Below are 13,152 nucleotides of genomic sequence, written 5' to 3' on the forward strand. Positions count from 1 at the left end.
ATTTGTATTCAGTTATTAGCTGCATGACTCTCTATCTAACGTTTAGAGCGCTTTTTGAGTTTAGGATCCATAGTTTCTTGACTTAAGCAGTGCACTTTATAGTGAGTAGGGAGCCATTTGAGATTCAGCCTATGTCACTACTCAAATTTAAGCAAATTTGTGGCAACGTTAAGGCCTTCGCACAAAGAAGACTTGTTTTCACTGAAGCTCGCGTTCAGACGCCTCTCAGGTGGATTTGACCTGCTCAAAGACTTTTGCACAAATTTGTAGAGTGCAGTTGCTAAAGTGAAAAGGGGACACACCACCAAATTTCATCAAGAATTTCATGTTAAAATTTCAAAGATTGTGCTTTTGACTCGAACTGTCATGCTGATATAATTTGTACTGAGAAACACTGTATTGAATTAGAAAGAAATGCAATATAAAAACATTTTCTCTCAGACTTTTGAACCCCACTGTATATCAGACACATACACAAGACGAACACACACACAGTCAAATGCAAAAGTTTGGGCACCCCTGGTCAAATTCCATGTTTTGTTGAACTTCTTGGTGAAAATCAGTTCTACAGAGAACACACTTCTGCACACTTTAATGCACTATTACTGTTTATTTGCTGAAATAAACCATGAAATGTGGCATGTGCAAATGTAATGGCGTCTAATGTTTAATCAATATGTTAATATATTTTAAATTTGTTAAACTTTAAATTTGTTAAATAAATAGAAAGTGTGCACTAAAATTTGCAGAACTTAAGTGTGTTCTCTGTAGAGGAGTTCCATTCCTACCACACAAAACAGCCCACAGGCCCATGCAAATCTGGACAAGGGATGAGCGATGGGGCCAAACCTTCCACGGTGAAGTCCCTTTATGGACGAGGAATTTTTACAGCTGTCCAGAATAATTACCGGAAGTTGTAGAAGCCTTAGAGGAACCCCCCCACCCACATCCCCAGCTCATATGCACATACAGGTATAAAGGTTTTCACACCCATATTTCTCTAATGTAGTAGTATGGACTGTAGGTCAGTGGTCTTTTCAAGTCCACCACAGCTATCCTCCAACACATATCAATGGAATCTGAGTTTCAGTGCCCCCTCAACCTCCGTTCTCAGCATGATTTAGTGCAAAGTTCTTGGTCTTCTCACGTAAGCACATTCATTTCTCTCTGGAAACACATTCCTCCAATGTTACTGGTGCTCTTTTCAGAAGCACAGCACCAAGAGAAATCTTCATTGTACGTCTGGCATGCAACTCTACAGGACATCATAGCGTAATGCAACAATCTTTCACAATAAATTAAAGGAAATATACTACTGTAGTTAAAAGATTACAAATAAAACAAAGCATAATCTGCAATGAAGTATTAGCATATTGTTCTCAGTGATGTTTTATGGAGAAGGTAAAAAGCAACAGTGAGTCAAAAGTCAAAACTCCTTTGCTTTTTTGTTTGGTCTTTGCCACTTTCTCCTCCTCTTCCCCTCCTTTTGTCCTTTTTTTTCTGTCCATTTCAGTCCTGCCGTGCTTTCATCCCCTCCTTTCCCCCAGGGACATTCTATCTGCTCGCTTATAGGAGAGAGAGGAGCATGAGGTGTTGAAGGAGATGAACTTCAGCCACTTTAACTGCACTTACAGCTTCTCACCACCATGTTGGACAGGAGCTCCACCTTCAACACAGAAGATGATTATGTTAAGAATCGTTTAGAGCAACTCATCAAAAACACACCAGACCTTAAAAATGAAAAGGAATAGTTTTATGAAAAATGTAATTTACACAGCCAAGACATGTTTTGTGTGCAAGTTTTGCTTCCATAGTTTAGAACTGGAGCTCTTGTCACCCAAATCACCGATCGCTCATCGCCTGTGGGTGTTTCTGAACTCGAGCGGACCGTTGGTTGTAATTGTGATTATTTTTCTAAAATAACATATTTAAACGCTGCGCTGCTTTGTGTTTTTTTTATTTTGTGGGTGGAGTCAGTGTTATAAAACAAATGCACAGTGTAATATTGCTTTAAATAAAATGCGTTTTATTTACACCAATGTACATGCAAAATAAGTGCATCCTGTTTTGTACTAGATTGCCATGAGCACAAATGAATAGTATTACAGTTATTTTCTACTTTTCTTCTTACTAGTGCTATAATTTATGATATTGATAATAGTTTTAGTTATTTAACTGCAAATCAGGCATTTTTCCAAGTTGTTAAACTACAGGGTGATTCAAAAAGATTCATCCGATTCCAGAGTGCCATATTTTTCCAACCGTGAGGCGCCTAGGAACCAATCACAATCCAATTGAAAGAGGGGGTCATAGAGTTTCTGACTGTCAGTGGAAGATGGCTCCCTTCAGTCTGCGAGGAGATGAGACCCCTGAGCAGAAAGCGTTCTGCGTTCTCCACTTCAATAAGAGTGAATCCGTCATAACTGTGCAGCGTGATTTTCATCAGCATTGAACCTCCAACAGCTCAGAGCGTTCGGCGTTGATGATCTCCGAAATGGCACTGAAAGAGCCGTGAGTGCAGCGACACCCGACATGCTCAATCAAGTATGGGATGAATTTAACTATGGTGTTGATGTTGTCTGTACAGCTGGAGGAGGTTCATACTGAGCACTTGTAAAATTACATAATAAACTTTACGCTCATTTAAACCATTTACAGTTTACTGCATTGTTCTGTAATGATTTACAAGTGAAATAAATCATTTTGAAATCAGATGAATCTTTTTGAATCACCCTGTATCATGCTTAAAGATACATGCACTCCTACCAGACGAGAATTTGATTATACAGATGCAGCAAAGTGTAAATGTATAAATCACAAAACTGACGGTTTAATGTTTGTGTGCGGCCCTTTTATAATCAGATTTGACCGTATGCAACTTGCGAGTCATTGTATCAGCAGTGAGGTGGTAGTGGTAGTACGGTATGTAGGTGTATCTCACTGTAAAGCTCGATATGGATATTTACCTTGTGTTGTCTGCCAACATAATAGACGATTGGAAGGGTGTCCAGGGTTTGAGGTACACAGCAGGGTTGGGCAGATGCACCGGGGTTATGGTGTTTGTACAGGGCTAAAATCTGTGGGACAAACACAGACACAAATCAGACACACTCTATCCGCATTGTTCAGGCCAGACAAGTGTGACCGACAGCAAAATAGGACCATATTAGAAAGTGTGTCCCGTGTGCATGTGAGAGAGAGTGAAAGTGAGTAAGAGGAAGTATAACTATAGTTTCAGCCTTATCTACAGACAACTGGAAATTAGGTATCTATGTAAATACATACAAATATAGTTATAAAGTCATACAGTAGTGTGCAAAAGTTTGAACACTCCTGGTCAAACTAATTGTTGTTGATTCTGGTAGTGAAAAGTGTTAACACAACCTCTACAGAGAACACATTCAAATATGGCATTTTATGCCAATTTAAGAGTAAAATTCAGTATATTTGCTGAGTTTTACTCACTGACTGTATATCTGATATATATGGTATATACACTCATTAACTGTATATATGATATATATGGTATATACACTCATTGACTGTATATATGATATATATGATGTATACACTCATTGACTGTATATATGATATATATGATGTATACACTCATTGACTATATATGATATATGATATATACCCTCATTAACTGTATGTTTGATATATATAGTGTATACACTCATTGACTGTATATATGATATATATGATGTATACACTCATTGGCTGTATATATGATATATATGATGTATACACTCATTGACTGTATATATGATACATATGATATATACACTCATTAACTGTATGTATGATATATATGGTGTATACACTCATTGACTGTATATATGATATATATGATGTATACACTCATTAACTGTACATATGACATGATATATACACTCATTAACTGTATATATGATATATATGGTGTATACACTCATTGACTGTATATATGATATATATGATGTATACACTCATTGGCTGTATTTATGATATATATGATGTATACGCTCATTGACTGTATATATCATATATGATATATACACTCATTTACTGTATACGTGATAAGGTATATATAATATACACTCATTGACTGTATATATGGTATATATAACACACTCGTTGACTGTATATATGATACATATGATGTATACACTCATTGACTGTATATATGACATGATATATACACTCATTTACTGTATACATGATATATATGATGCATACCCTCATTGACTGTATATATGGTATATATAACACACTCGTTGACTTTATATATGATATATATACAATATGTACACTCAGTTGGAACATGCAAACGCTGTTGCTCTCACTGGATGTCGGTAATGAAAACAGATGCTCTCAAACTGCACTCATTCTATGGAAGTCATGTGACTTTCATGTTCAGGTTCTGCTGTTCTGTTATTGAGAACATTGTGATGAAGCTTATTTTGTCCACTCATACAGCTGTAACACAATGCACTGCTTCATAAATGAAAATATTTCTGTAAATTTGAGACAATAAGGTTGAGGTACATATGAGCAACCATTACAAGACCACTCTAAAACATAAATAAGTCATATGGACATTCTGTGCCACCAAAAGGTTTGAGATGCAAATACTTATTATGTTTTTTTGTCACTGTTTGACAATGAAACAGAGCACAGAATTGAATTTAAATCTAACACCTAATTATGTAATGACATTTAAATAATTATAGAATGTAAAGCAGAATTTCAGTGGCAGCTCTGGTCTTGTAAGTGTTAATAGCTCTCAGTCCTCATAGTCGTTATTTCTGTGTCCGGATGTTGTGAATAGAAAGTGTTGGAAAACTCTCAGCAGATTTTCCAGAGATGTGCGCCGAGGGACGGCCCTCAGGTACCTCTCGCCTCTCCGCAACTTAGAACACAATTCCAGCTTTCAGATCACAAAGTTCACTCTGAGCTTTTCCAAAGCTGGGTTTGCACATGCCTGCCCCAAGAATGCCTCTGACGGGAAACGACTTAAGGAAATGACCGAGGCAGGAAGCCGAAAAAAAGCAGAAAATGCCGGAATGTTGTTTTGGGAACTGCTTGTTTGGCTCATCAGGGAATGCTCAGGAAGACTCAGAGGCCTTTAGTCATGTGGACTCTGTGTTCTCCCTACCTGTGAGTATTTGTTCTCAGCGTTCCAGATGTAAGTGCAGGAGCCCATGCAGTAGTTGGCGTAGTATCCTTTGGGCTTGTGGATCCACTTCCAGCCCAGGTCCTTCCGGAAGTCGATGTAAAGATTCCGCATGCAGCAGGTCTCGCTGGTCCTGAGGGAAACATCAAGACAGAGGGAGCCAGTTTCTCTTTTGTTCTTAGAAAATTGCATAGCAAAATTTCTGTAAGTCCATCCCTTTAGGAGATTTCCAACTAGAATTACTCAGATTTGCATGTCACGGAAAAGCAGCACTGATGGAAACCAGTTTTCTATCTGTGTAAAGTCCAGTTTACACTTGGGAGTAACACCTGGCATTTCCAGTGACCACATGTGATCGGATTCCGTGACTGGAGGAAGGGTACCACCCGACTTAACCATGTCAGTGTCTCGCAGCCTTTGTTATCACACAAAAATGTACCGTCATTGTTTGTGTAAGGACTGTTACAAACGTTTAGCTGAAGCAACTTGTAAACAAACAAGAGATGACAGGGAAAAATAAACTACGTGGCTGATTTCGTCTCTCACAGTAAAACAACGTTTGATGTTTCAAATCAAAAAGTTTTCCTTTATACTTTGAGTTTTTTGAACTTCCAATAGTCAGCAGAACTTACAGGGAAACTCCACCGATTGTGTAAAATTTCTACATAATTAAAGGGTTCAGATGTAAACAGAGTCATTCAGAGTGGTTTGGTGTGAAACGCTCTGTTCTGGATAAACTTACTGAGTCAGAATTGTTCACAATGGTGGTGATAGGAACAAGACGTCCATCTCTAAAAGCTCCTTTACAGAAAGTTATTACATGAAATGGTTATGAATTCACTGCCTGATGCCTGAGACATTATTTTACGCTAGTTTAAAGATGTTTTTGTCTAAAATGTTTTTTTCTTGGGGGGAAGGGTACGTGCAGGGCACTGCGAGGCAAAAGTGTCCCCCCATTTCAGATTTCCCACTATTTTCCCATCATCAACATTCCATATAAAGCTCAGAAGGTTCACTGCTGGTTTTGGATAGTAAATAAAAATATTTGTGTTGTAGTCATGGCGACCCCTGGTTCCTATCACCACCACTGTAAAGACATCTGAGTCTCTATAATGAACGCTTTCAAACCAAATTACTCTGAATGACTTTGTTTACATCTCTGTGATCTTTTGAAAATGGTGGAATTCCTTTTAAATCATAGATTCTTGCTCTGTTAACTTACTATTAGAAATTCAATAAAGTGAAACTTTTAAGGTAGCCCGATGACCAATGTTTTAAAATTAAAACAGCACTTTTTTTTCCAGTGCTGCATTGATGTTTTGGTTGATTAGAATATCCTTCTGATCACTTCTGAAGGTCTTTTGAATGATTGGTTCACAGCACATCTCTGAGACGAACTATCCACGTATGATCGGATCACCCAGGGTCAGTTGTAAACAGGGCTTGACATGGTGTAAATGTAATGTGGACAAATCTTATCTGGTCATTTCACATGAAATGACAAGTGAAAACAGTCTGTAAATAGCAGGGCAAGGTTGGATTCCATGTGGGTTTCTTTCAGTGCCTCGCGCTTTACCTCATAAGACTGCTACACTGATTGGCCAACATCAAAAAACTGGTTGACTGCTGGTCACAAAAGTTTGATATTTTAATAAATGTCTATATAAAAATTTTATTTACTTACTTTTAATGTTACAAGTTCGATTTTTTAGCATGTTTGTAGCAAAGGTAGCTTGTGCATATCGCTGTTGTCTGAACAAAACCTCGTATCTCCAAAATGGTAACTTTATAGGAGCAGGAAAAAGCTTACTTTACTTTTAATGTAAGTCAGTGGAACCAGAAGTTTTTCCAAGTCATTTTGGGCCGTTTCCTTTGGTCCATTCATCATGAAATTTGTACACAATACAAAGGACGACAGGCATTTTCAGATTATGTCAAAAACCGAAAAAAGACAACAGCTGTTCTGACGACAGTGATATGTTACCAAGCACTGCTAGAAGAACAGCTAAATGAGCCGGCCAATTTGTGAACGTTGAATCATATGTAGAAGCCACTAATGTAATAATTTTCCAACAATGTAATAACGCTCCAAAATGTAATACAATATTACAATATAATAACCTTTTTTCTGATAATGTAATATCTTATTACATTTTTGAGAAGTTTGTACATTTTCCAGTTGACTATACTTAATACCTCATTACAATGTTGGATTTCATATCATTTTTGATTAAGTGCAAAGTTTTATTACGTTTTTGGGTTCATCACATTATAGGGAAATGATTACATTATTGGGTTCTACAATCATGTTGCTGTTGTCTGAACAAAACCTTGTATCTCCAAAATGGTAACTTTACAGGAGAAGGAAATAACATACTTTACTTTTAATGTAAGTCAATGGAACCAGACTTTTTTCCAAGTAATTTTGGGCCGGTTTTTTTTGGTCCATTCATCATGAAATTTACACACAATGTTAAGGGCAACAGGTATGTCAGCAGAGATATATAAAAAGAGTAGGACAATGTAGGCCTAGTAATGCTGCATTTAAAACTACCATAAAAACTTAATGATGTTTATCAATATTTCACTGTACTGAACTAAAGCCAACTCAGTAGGATGCTCTCAATCAGTGTTCCTATATATATATGACGACATCCACGATATACTCAGAAATACGTATTGTGTAATAAACTTTATCATATTTATGATCAAATATTGTCGTATTGCCCACCTCTGGGACAAAGAAAGAAAGAAGAAAAGAGGAACCCGAGTGATGAGAGTGTTTTAAACTCACTCGGCGCAGGTTTCCTCAGCTCCAGAGGAGCGTTTCCTGCGTGTGGAGATGTGGGTGTTGCCATCAGGAGGGACAGACATGGCCAGAATAAACGGCTTGACCATAAGGTTAGCAAGATCACTCCTGTCTCCTCTTCCTTTATGAATACCTGAGAATACATACAAACACATAGAGTCAGTGTTTATTCTCTGCTTCTGGGGAAACACTCCTTATAACTTTGGCATGAATGGGCGGGGCTAAACTGTTGTAGGTTTAAGGTATGTGAAAGTGTTGGTTTTGTGACATCAGATTTAAAATGGGCTTGGTTTCTGTATATGGACCGTATGGACTGGAGAGTGAATGCTGTGTTTTGGAACTAACAATAATCACCAAATTCTTTTATTTTAAATAAAATGAGGAAAAGTTTAGTCCATTATATGAGCCCTTTAAATTTGAATGCTTTTAAATTTAGTCATCCTGAAGCTTTCACACAACGTAATTAAGAATAGACCACGAGAGGGAGTGTGTTATCGCGAAATAACATCATGGCTGTGATTTGGTCGCCGTAGATCATCACAGCTGTGATGTTATTCGTGATAACACATGACCTCGAGTGTTCTATTGCTTTTATACAACAGTTAAATAAATAAAGTAAGAAATAAATAAACTGGGCGGTTAAAATGTTTTAATGTTCGCAGTTCCTTCCACCAAATTATAGTTCCTTAACAAGCAGCTTGTTGCTACGTCAGAGCAACGAGCTCCGCTCACTCGCTGCACAGGCTGCTGTAAGCCTCGCCTTCTGAAGTACTGACTGCGCCATAAAACTGCCGCAATATCAAGTTCAGCTCAGTTATGTAATTTTTTGCCAGATCAATATTAATGTTGTTTTGTTCCAGCCAGTCTGTAAAGCATCTTACAGCCCATTTTGTTTGGCGAATGGTATTGGGTTCATTTCTGGCTGATTCCAGGTTGTTTAGCTGTTCTTCTGTCACAGCTGCCGACTGAAAAGCTGCTCAGTGGTGACGACAGTTTGGGAATTTAGTGTGGTCTCATCTTCAGAGTCTGACCAAATCGGCTGTCGGTCAAATGTGATCTTAAAAGTGTCTATTTTCTGTTTGTGGCAAAGTAAGAAGTAAAAACGTTCAAATGGCTCGAGCGTCTCCTACAGCTGTCAAAGTCGTTGCTTAGCAACGGCGTCTCAGCGGAGTGATACAGTATTTGTGAAAAAAACGTGATGTTATGGTGAAATAACATTACGGTTAGAACGCTTCTCAACCAATCAGCTTGTGTGGCCGGAACTAACTGTTGCAGGGCAGTAAATGCTATAACACATCAAAAAAACATGGAATTAATAGATTCTGCATCTGTTACGAATCAGGTAATATTCATCAAACCTGATATCTGAAAGCTGGGCTTCTTCTCAGGCTCTCCACAGCCGCAGTAGAGCTTCAGCTCGAATCCCTGCTCCTTCCCCGCTCCTTCCCAACACAAACACAGAGGCACCAAATTAACATAAACCCAAACCACGACCTCACTGCGGTCACTAGAACGGAGCCGATTTGTGGACGTGTTTGTGGATTTCAGTAGATTCATGACATCGTCCAAAAATAACTCCCTGTTAGGCTGTAGAGGCACTCGTACGTTGCTCCAACCAGACCTGAAGTGCGAGATCCACTGAGAATGGTTCACCCACCAAATAACATCTGGTCAACAGTGGTCCTGTGGTCAGAAACTGACCACTGATGACTGGAGTGGAGGAAGCTGATAAACTGCGTGGTAATAGATGGACTGCAGTCTGTAATTGTATATATATGGTACCGGTCAAAAGTTTGGGCACACCTGATTGGATGCTTCTCATAATCTTAAAGACAATTTAAAAAGGCTTATGATCTAAATTTCAAAGTTGTGTCTAAGACAGATATAAATATTAAAACTGATGTATGAATTTGTGTCCAAAATAAAAAAATCACATTTCAAACAATATTTTGTGAGACAAGCAGTTTACCTTTATGACTTTAGTGAAATTTAGAGTGTGGAAGAAGGGTTATTATAACTAATGAAAACTATACCTAAAATGAAAAGTAGCAGTAAAACTTTTACTCATTAAATTTAATAAAAAAACAAATTTAAAATCCTAACGTCCACCACAATATCAATGAAAACGATAATAACAATGACTGGCATAACCATACTACAATAATGCTAAAAAACAAAACTAAAACTACAAATGCAACTTTTATTTATCAAAATAAAAAAAATAAACAAATAAGGAATTGAATAAACATTTCAAAATTATATTTAACCCTAATCAGAACCCCAAACATTTTATCATCCTTCCTGTGTGTTTCTTGATGAAGGTTAATTTGTAGACTGACTGTCTTTGTTGATGCATTTCAGCCAATCATTAGTGCTGTGATGAGGAAGGGCGGACAGCACTAATTTGGTAGAGGATTTCAGACTTTAGTAATTCCATCTGAACTATTTCAAACTGTTCTCACATGAAAAAAGTAAAAGAAAAAAAGAAATAAAACCTGTTTTGTGAGTAGGTGTGTCCAAACCTTTGTCTGGTAATGTAAATAGTGGACCTATAAAGTGGGTGGAGCTTATAAAGTAGCCAGTAAGTGGAAGTACAAAAAAAATTAGAGACCATTAATTTTCTTCATTTCCAGTCAAAACAGCCTTTAAGTTCAAGCTACACACGGTCACATTAAAACCAGCTGTGAAGTGAACTGAAGCACTGACCTCCACACGACCCAGTCACACCACTAACCTTGGGACTGCAGCCATGATTTGAGCGTGGCCGTGACGTCGAAGGAGATCCAGCGGTTGGCCAGATCGTTTGAGATGATGTGGAAGCCCAGGTAGTGTTCCTGTCCCCCCGAGCCCCGGTAGAGCTCCAGCCTCTCCTCTGAGCCGGGTGCGATGGTGGGGTTCTTGATGCGGAGCCTGAGCTCGGCTGTGGACAGCAGCCTGTAGTCCACGATGTCCTTCTTCATCTCCGCCACATCGAAATACAGCCGCATTGAATCGTTATCGTCTAGTCAGAGTGGAAGAGAGAGTCATCATTCATTTTGTGTTTATAATACATATACAGACATAGGTGCTGTCAAGGTGTGAAATACAGGGGGCCCTGGTTTGGGACCCCCTGATTCACCTCTTGGACACCTAAATGTCTCAAAATCAAAATTCTTGGGGGTCCATGAATATAAACTTATTATAAAGTTATGCGCTCCATTAGGAAAAAAATAAAGGCAGATGCAGATTCAGTGAAGCTGATTGTTTATCTGCTTCACCCACAATCAGCTTCTGTCTTTGGTGTTCTTAACTAACTAGAGCTGCAGCACTGCTCTGCCTCAGGGTGGCGCTGTAGCAGACTGGTTCACCCAGTTGGTCCTTCATAGCCTAGAAACTGTAACTCTGCCCAGATTCTTCTGAAAAACTTTAAAATGTGCTGCCGCGGATCTGTAAATCTGAAAACTCGCCCAGTTTCCCAAGAGTTTGGAGTGAAGAGTGACTGTTCCTCATTTCTCTCACTGAAGACAGAAGAGGAGACGAGGAAGATCTCAGTTAATGTGAGGAAGAGTGCAGAACTCCACTAGAACACAGACTTTACAGAAGAACAACTGATAAAACAAACATTTTGCTGCCATTGAAGCATCAGTGCCGCTATAGTGAGTGAATAAGCAGCCAGTAAACGCTGGAGTAGCCAGCCAACATGGGACCCCCCGAATAGCAGCGGGGATTTCACACACTGGGTGCTGCCACAAAATTTCCTATCAGTGTCAAGAAGACCAGGTATATGATGTTATATTTATTTTGTCTGTGTAAAATTGTATTTATAGGCTAATTTATACTGGTGCTAGAATGGGTGCTGCATGATACTATACAGATAAAACTTGAGAATATAAAAATGTTATTTAATATGGTAACATTTTAACCACCAATCAGGATGTGGCTGACACACAATCAACCGTACAGGTTGTCAGCTTTGCTAGCAACGAGGGCATGTTAGCTTGCTAACGTCTGAGCTAAGTGAACACAATCTGGTGAAAAGTCTTGAGTTAACACATACCAATGAAAACATTCTACTGTGTATTAATATTTCCATATATATTATTTCATGATATCTTAGATGTTCCTGTAATATCATTACTTAGCATTTAGAGTTTTACACATTTGGATACTTCAAACATTATCCAGTTTCTAAAGCTTGCACCTGTATACTGAGCAGGCGTGGTGAACAATGACTATTAGAGGCCTTCAGTTCGGGCTAAAAATTAGAAAAACCCACCTCCATGATTGTGCTAATTTATTCTAGTGCCCAAATGAGATTTCTAATAGTATGCTAGCGATCTACATGACAGAGTGACTACATCACAGTGACTCTTTCAGTAAAGAAGCTGCTGTTTCACATTCCTAACAACTACCTGAAACATTGCGTATTCACAGTCAGTGACGTATCTTTTTTTTTCGCCAAATTGCTCCCACTGTAAATCAAAGTTTGATTGGTTGGTTTCTCCATCACTTCCTCATTATGTTGGTAGTTAATCTAATGAGTAGGGCCTTCAGTCCAGCTCTTGAAGCCCTGACCAATAGGAGAGCTTGCTTGGCTGTGTCTACCCAGATACCACAGAGAGAACAATCCTGACTGGAAAGTTTTCGGTTGGTCAAGATTTTAGTTTTCAACCAAAACTTAACAATGAAATAAGATTATAACTACAATACTTTAGAGTTTGAATACAACAAGCATGATGTTACTATTAAAAACGTGAACTAAAAATGGCTAAGAGGCCCCTGAAGGTTCCTCACTGCTGAAAGAAATCATTATATATGTGACGTTCTATTTATTTTACAGTGTGGTTTGGGTTCTAGAGTTGAATTTTGGCGACTATAGCTCAATGTGTATTGCAACTATTGTTAATGCATTTATTTATTTATTTATTCCACGAACATTGATTTCTGTATCATGTTATACTTTGCAATTTCTAAAACATTTCATAGTGTTTGTTTTTGTAACAAATGGTGGCTTTTTGCTTTATTTTCTGAATTGGTTAACACTATCCAACATGAGCAGAGTCAAACTTAGTTTGACAAAAGCAAAACTGAAACTGAAAAGATATCATCTGTACTGATCAGGTGTAAAATAATGGTATCCATGCATCGCTAATGTGAAGGCCATTCAATTCACTGTAATGTAATGCAGACAGCTCGAGTTTCGCAC

At 38.2% G+C, this 13,152-nt stretch overlaps 1 protein-coding gene across 2 annotated transcripts in view; it reads right to left on the reverse strand.

The window, feature by feature from the left end:
• Positions 1-309: 309 nt before the first annotated feature.
• Positions 310-13,152, reverse strand: part of tgfb1a (transforming growth factor, beta 1a) — a 31,146-nt gene continuing 18,303 nt past the window's right edge. For both annotated transcript variants that reach the window (XM_036556142.1, XM_036556141.1), the window contains exons 3-8: positions 10,702-10,968; positions 9,326-9,409; positions 7,953-8,100; positions 5,141-5,291; positions 2,967-3,077; positions 310-1,666 (exon numbers count right to left, since the gene is read on the reverse strand). In XM_036556142.1, the coding sequence (XP_036412035.1) occupies positions 1,619-1,666; positions 2,967-3,077; positions 5,141-5,291; positions 7,953-8,100; positions 9,326-9,409; positions 10,702-10,968 (809 nt within the window). In that variant the 3' untranslated portion in view covers positions 310-1,618. The remainder of the gene's footprint in view (positions 1,667-2,966; positions 3,078-5,140; positions 5,292-7,952; positions 8,101-9,325; positions 9,410-10,701; positions 10,969-13,152) is intronic.

This window comes from Colossoma macropomum, unplaced genomic scaffold, assembly GCF_904425465.1.
Source record: "Colossoma macropomum unplaced genomic scaffold, Colossoma_macropomum, whole genome shotgun sequence".
Classification (NCBI taxonomy): Eukaryota; Metazoa; Chordata; class Actinopteri; order Characiformes; family Serrasalmidae; genus Colossoma; species Colossoma macropomum.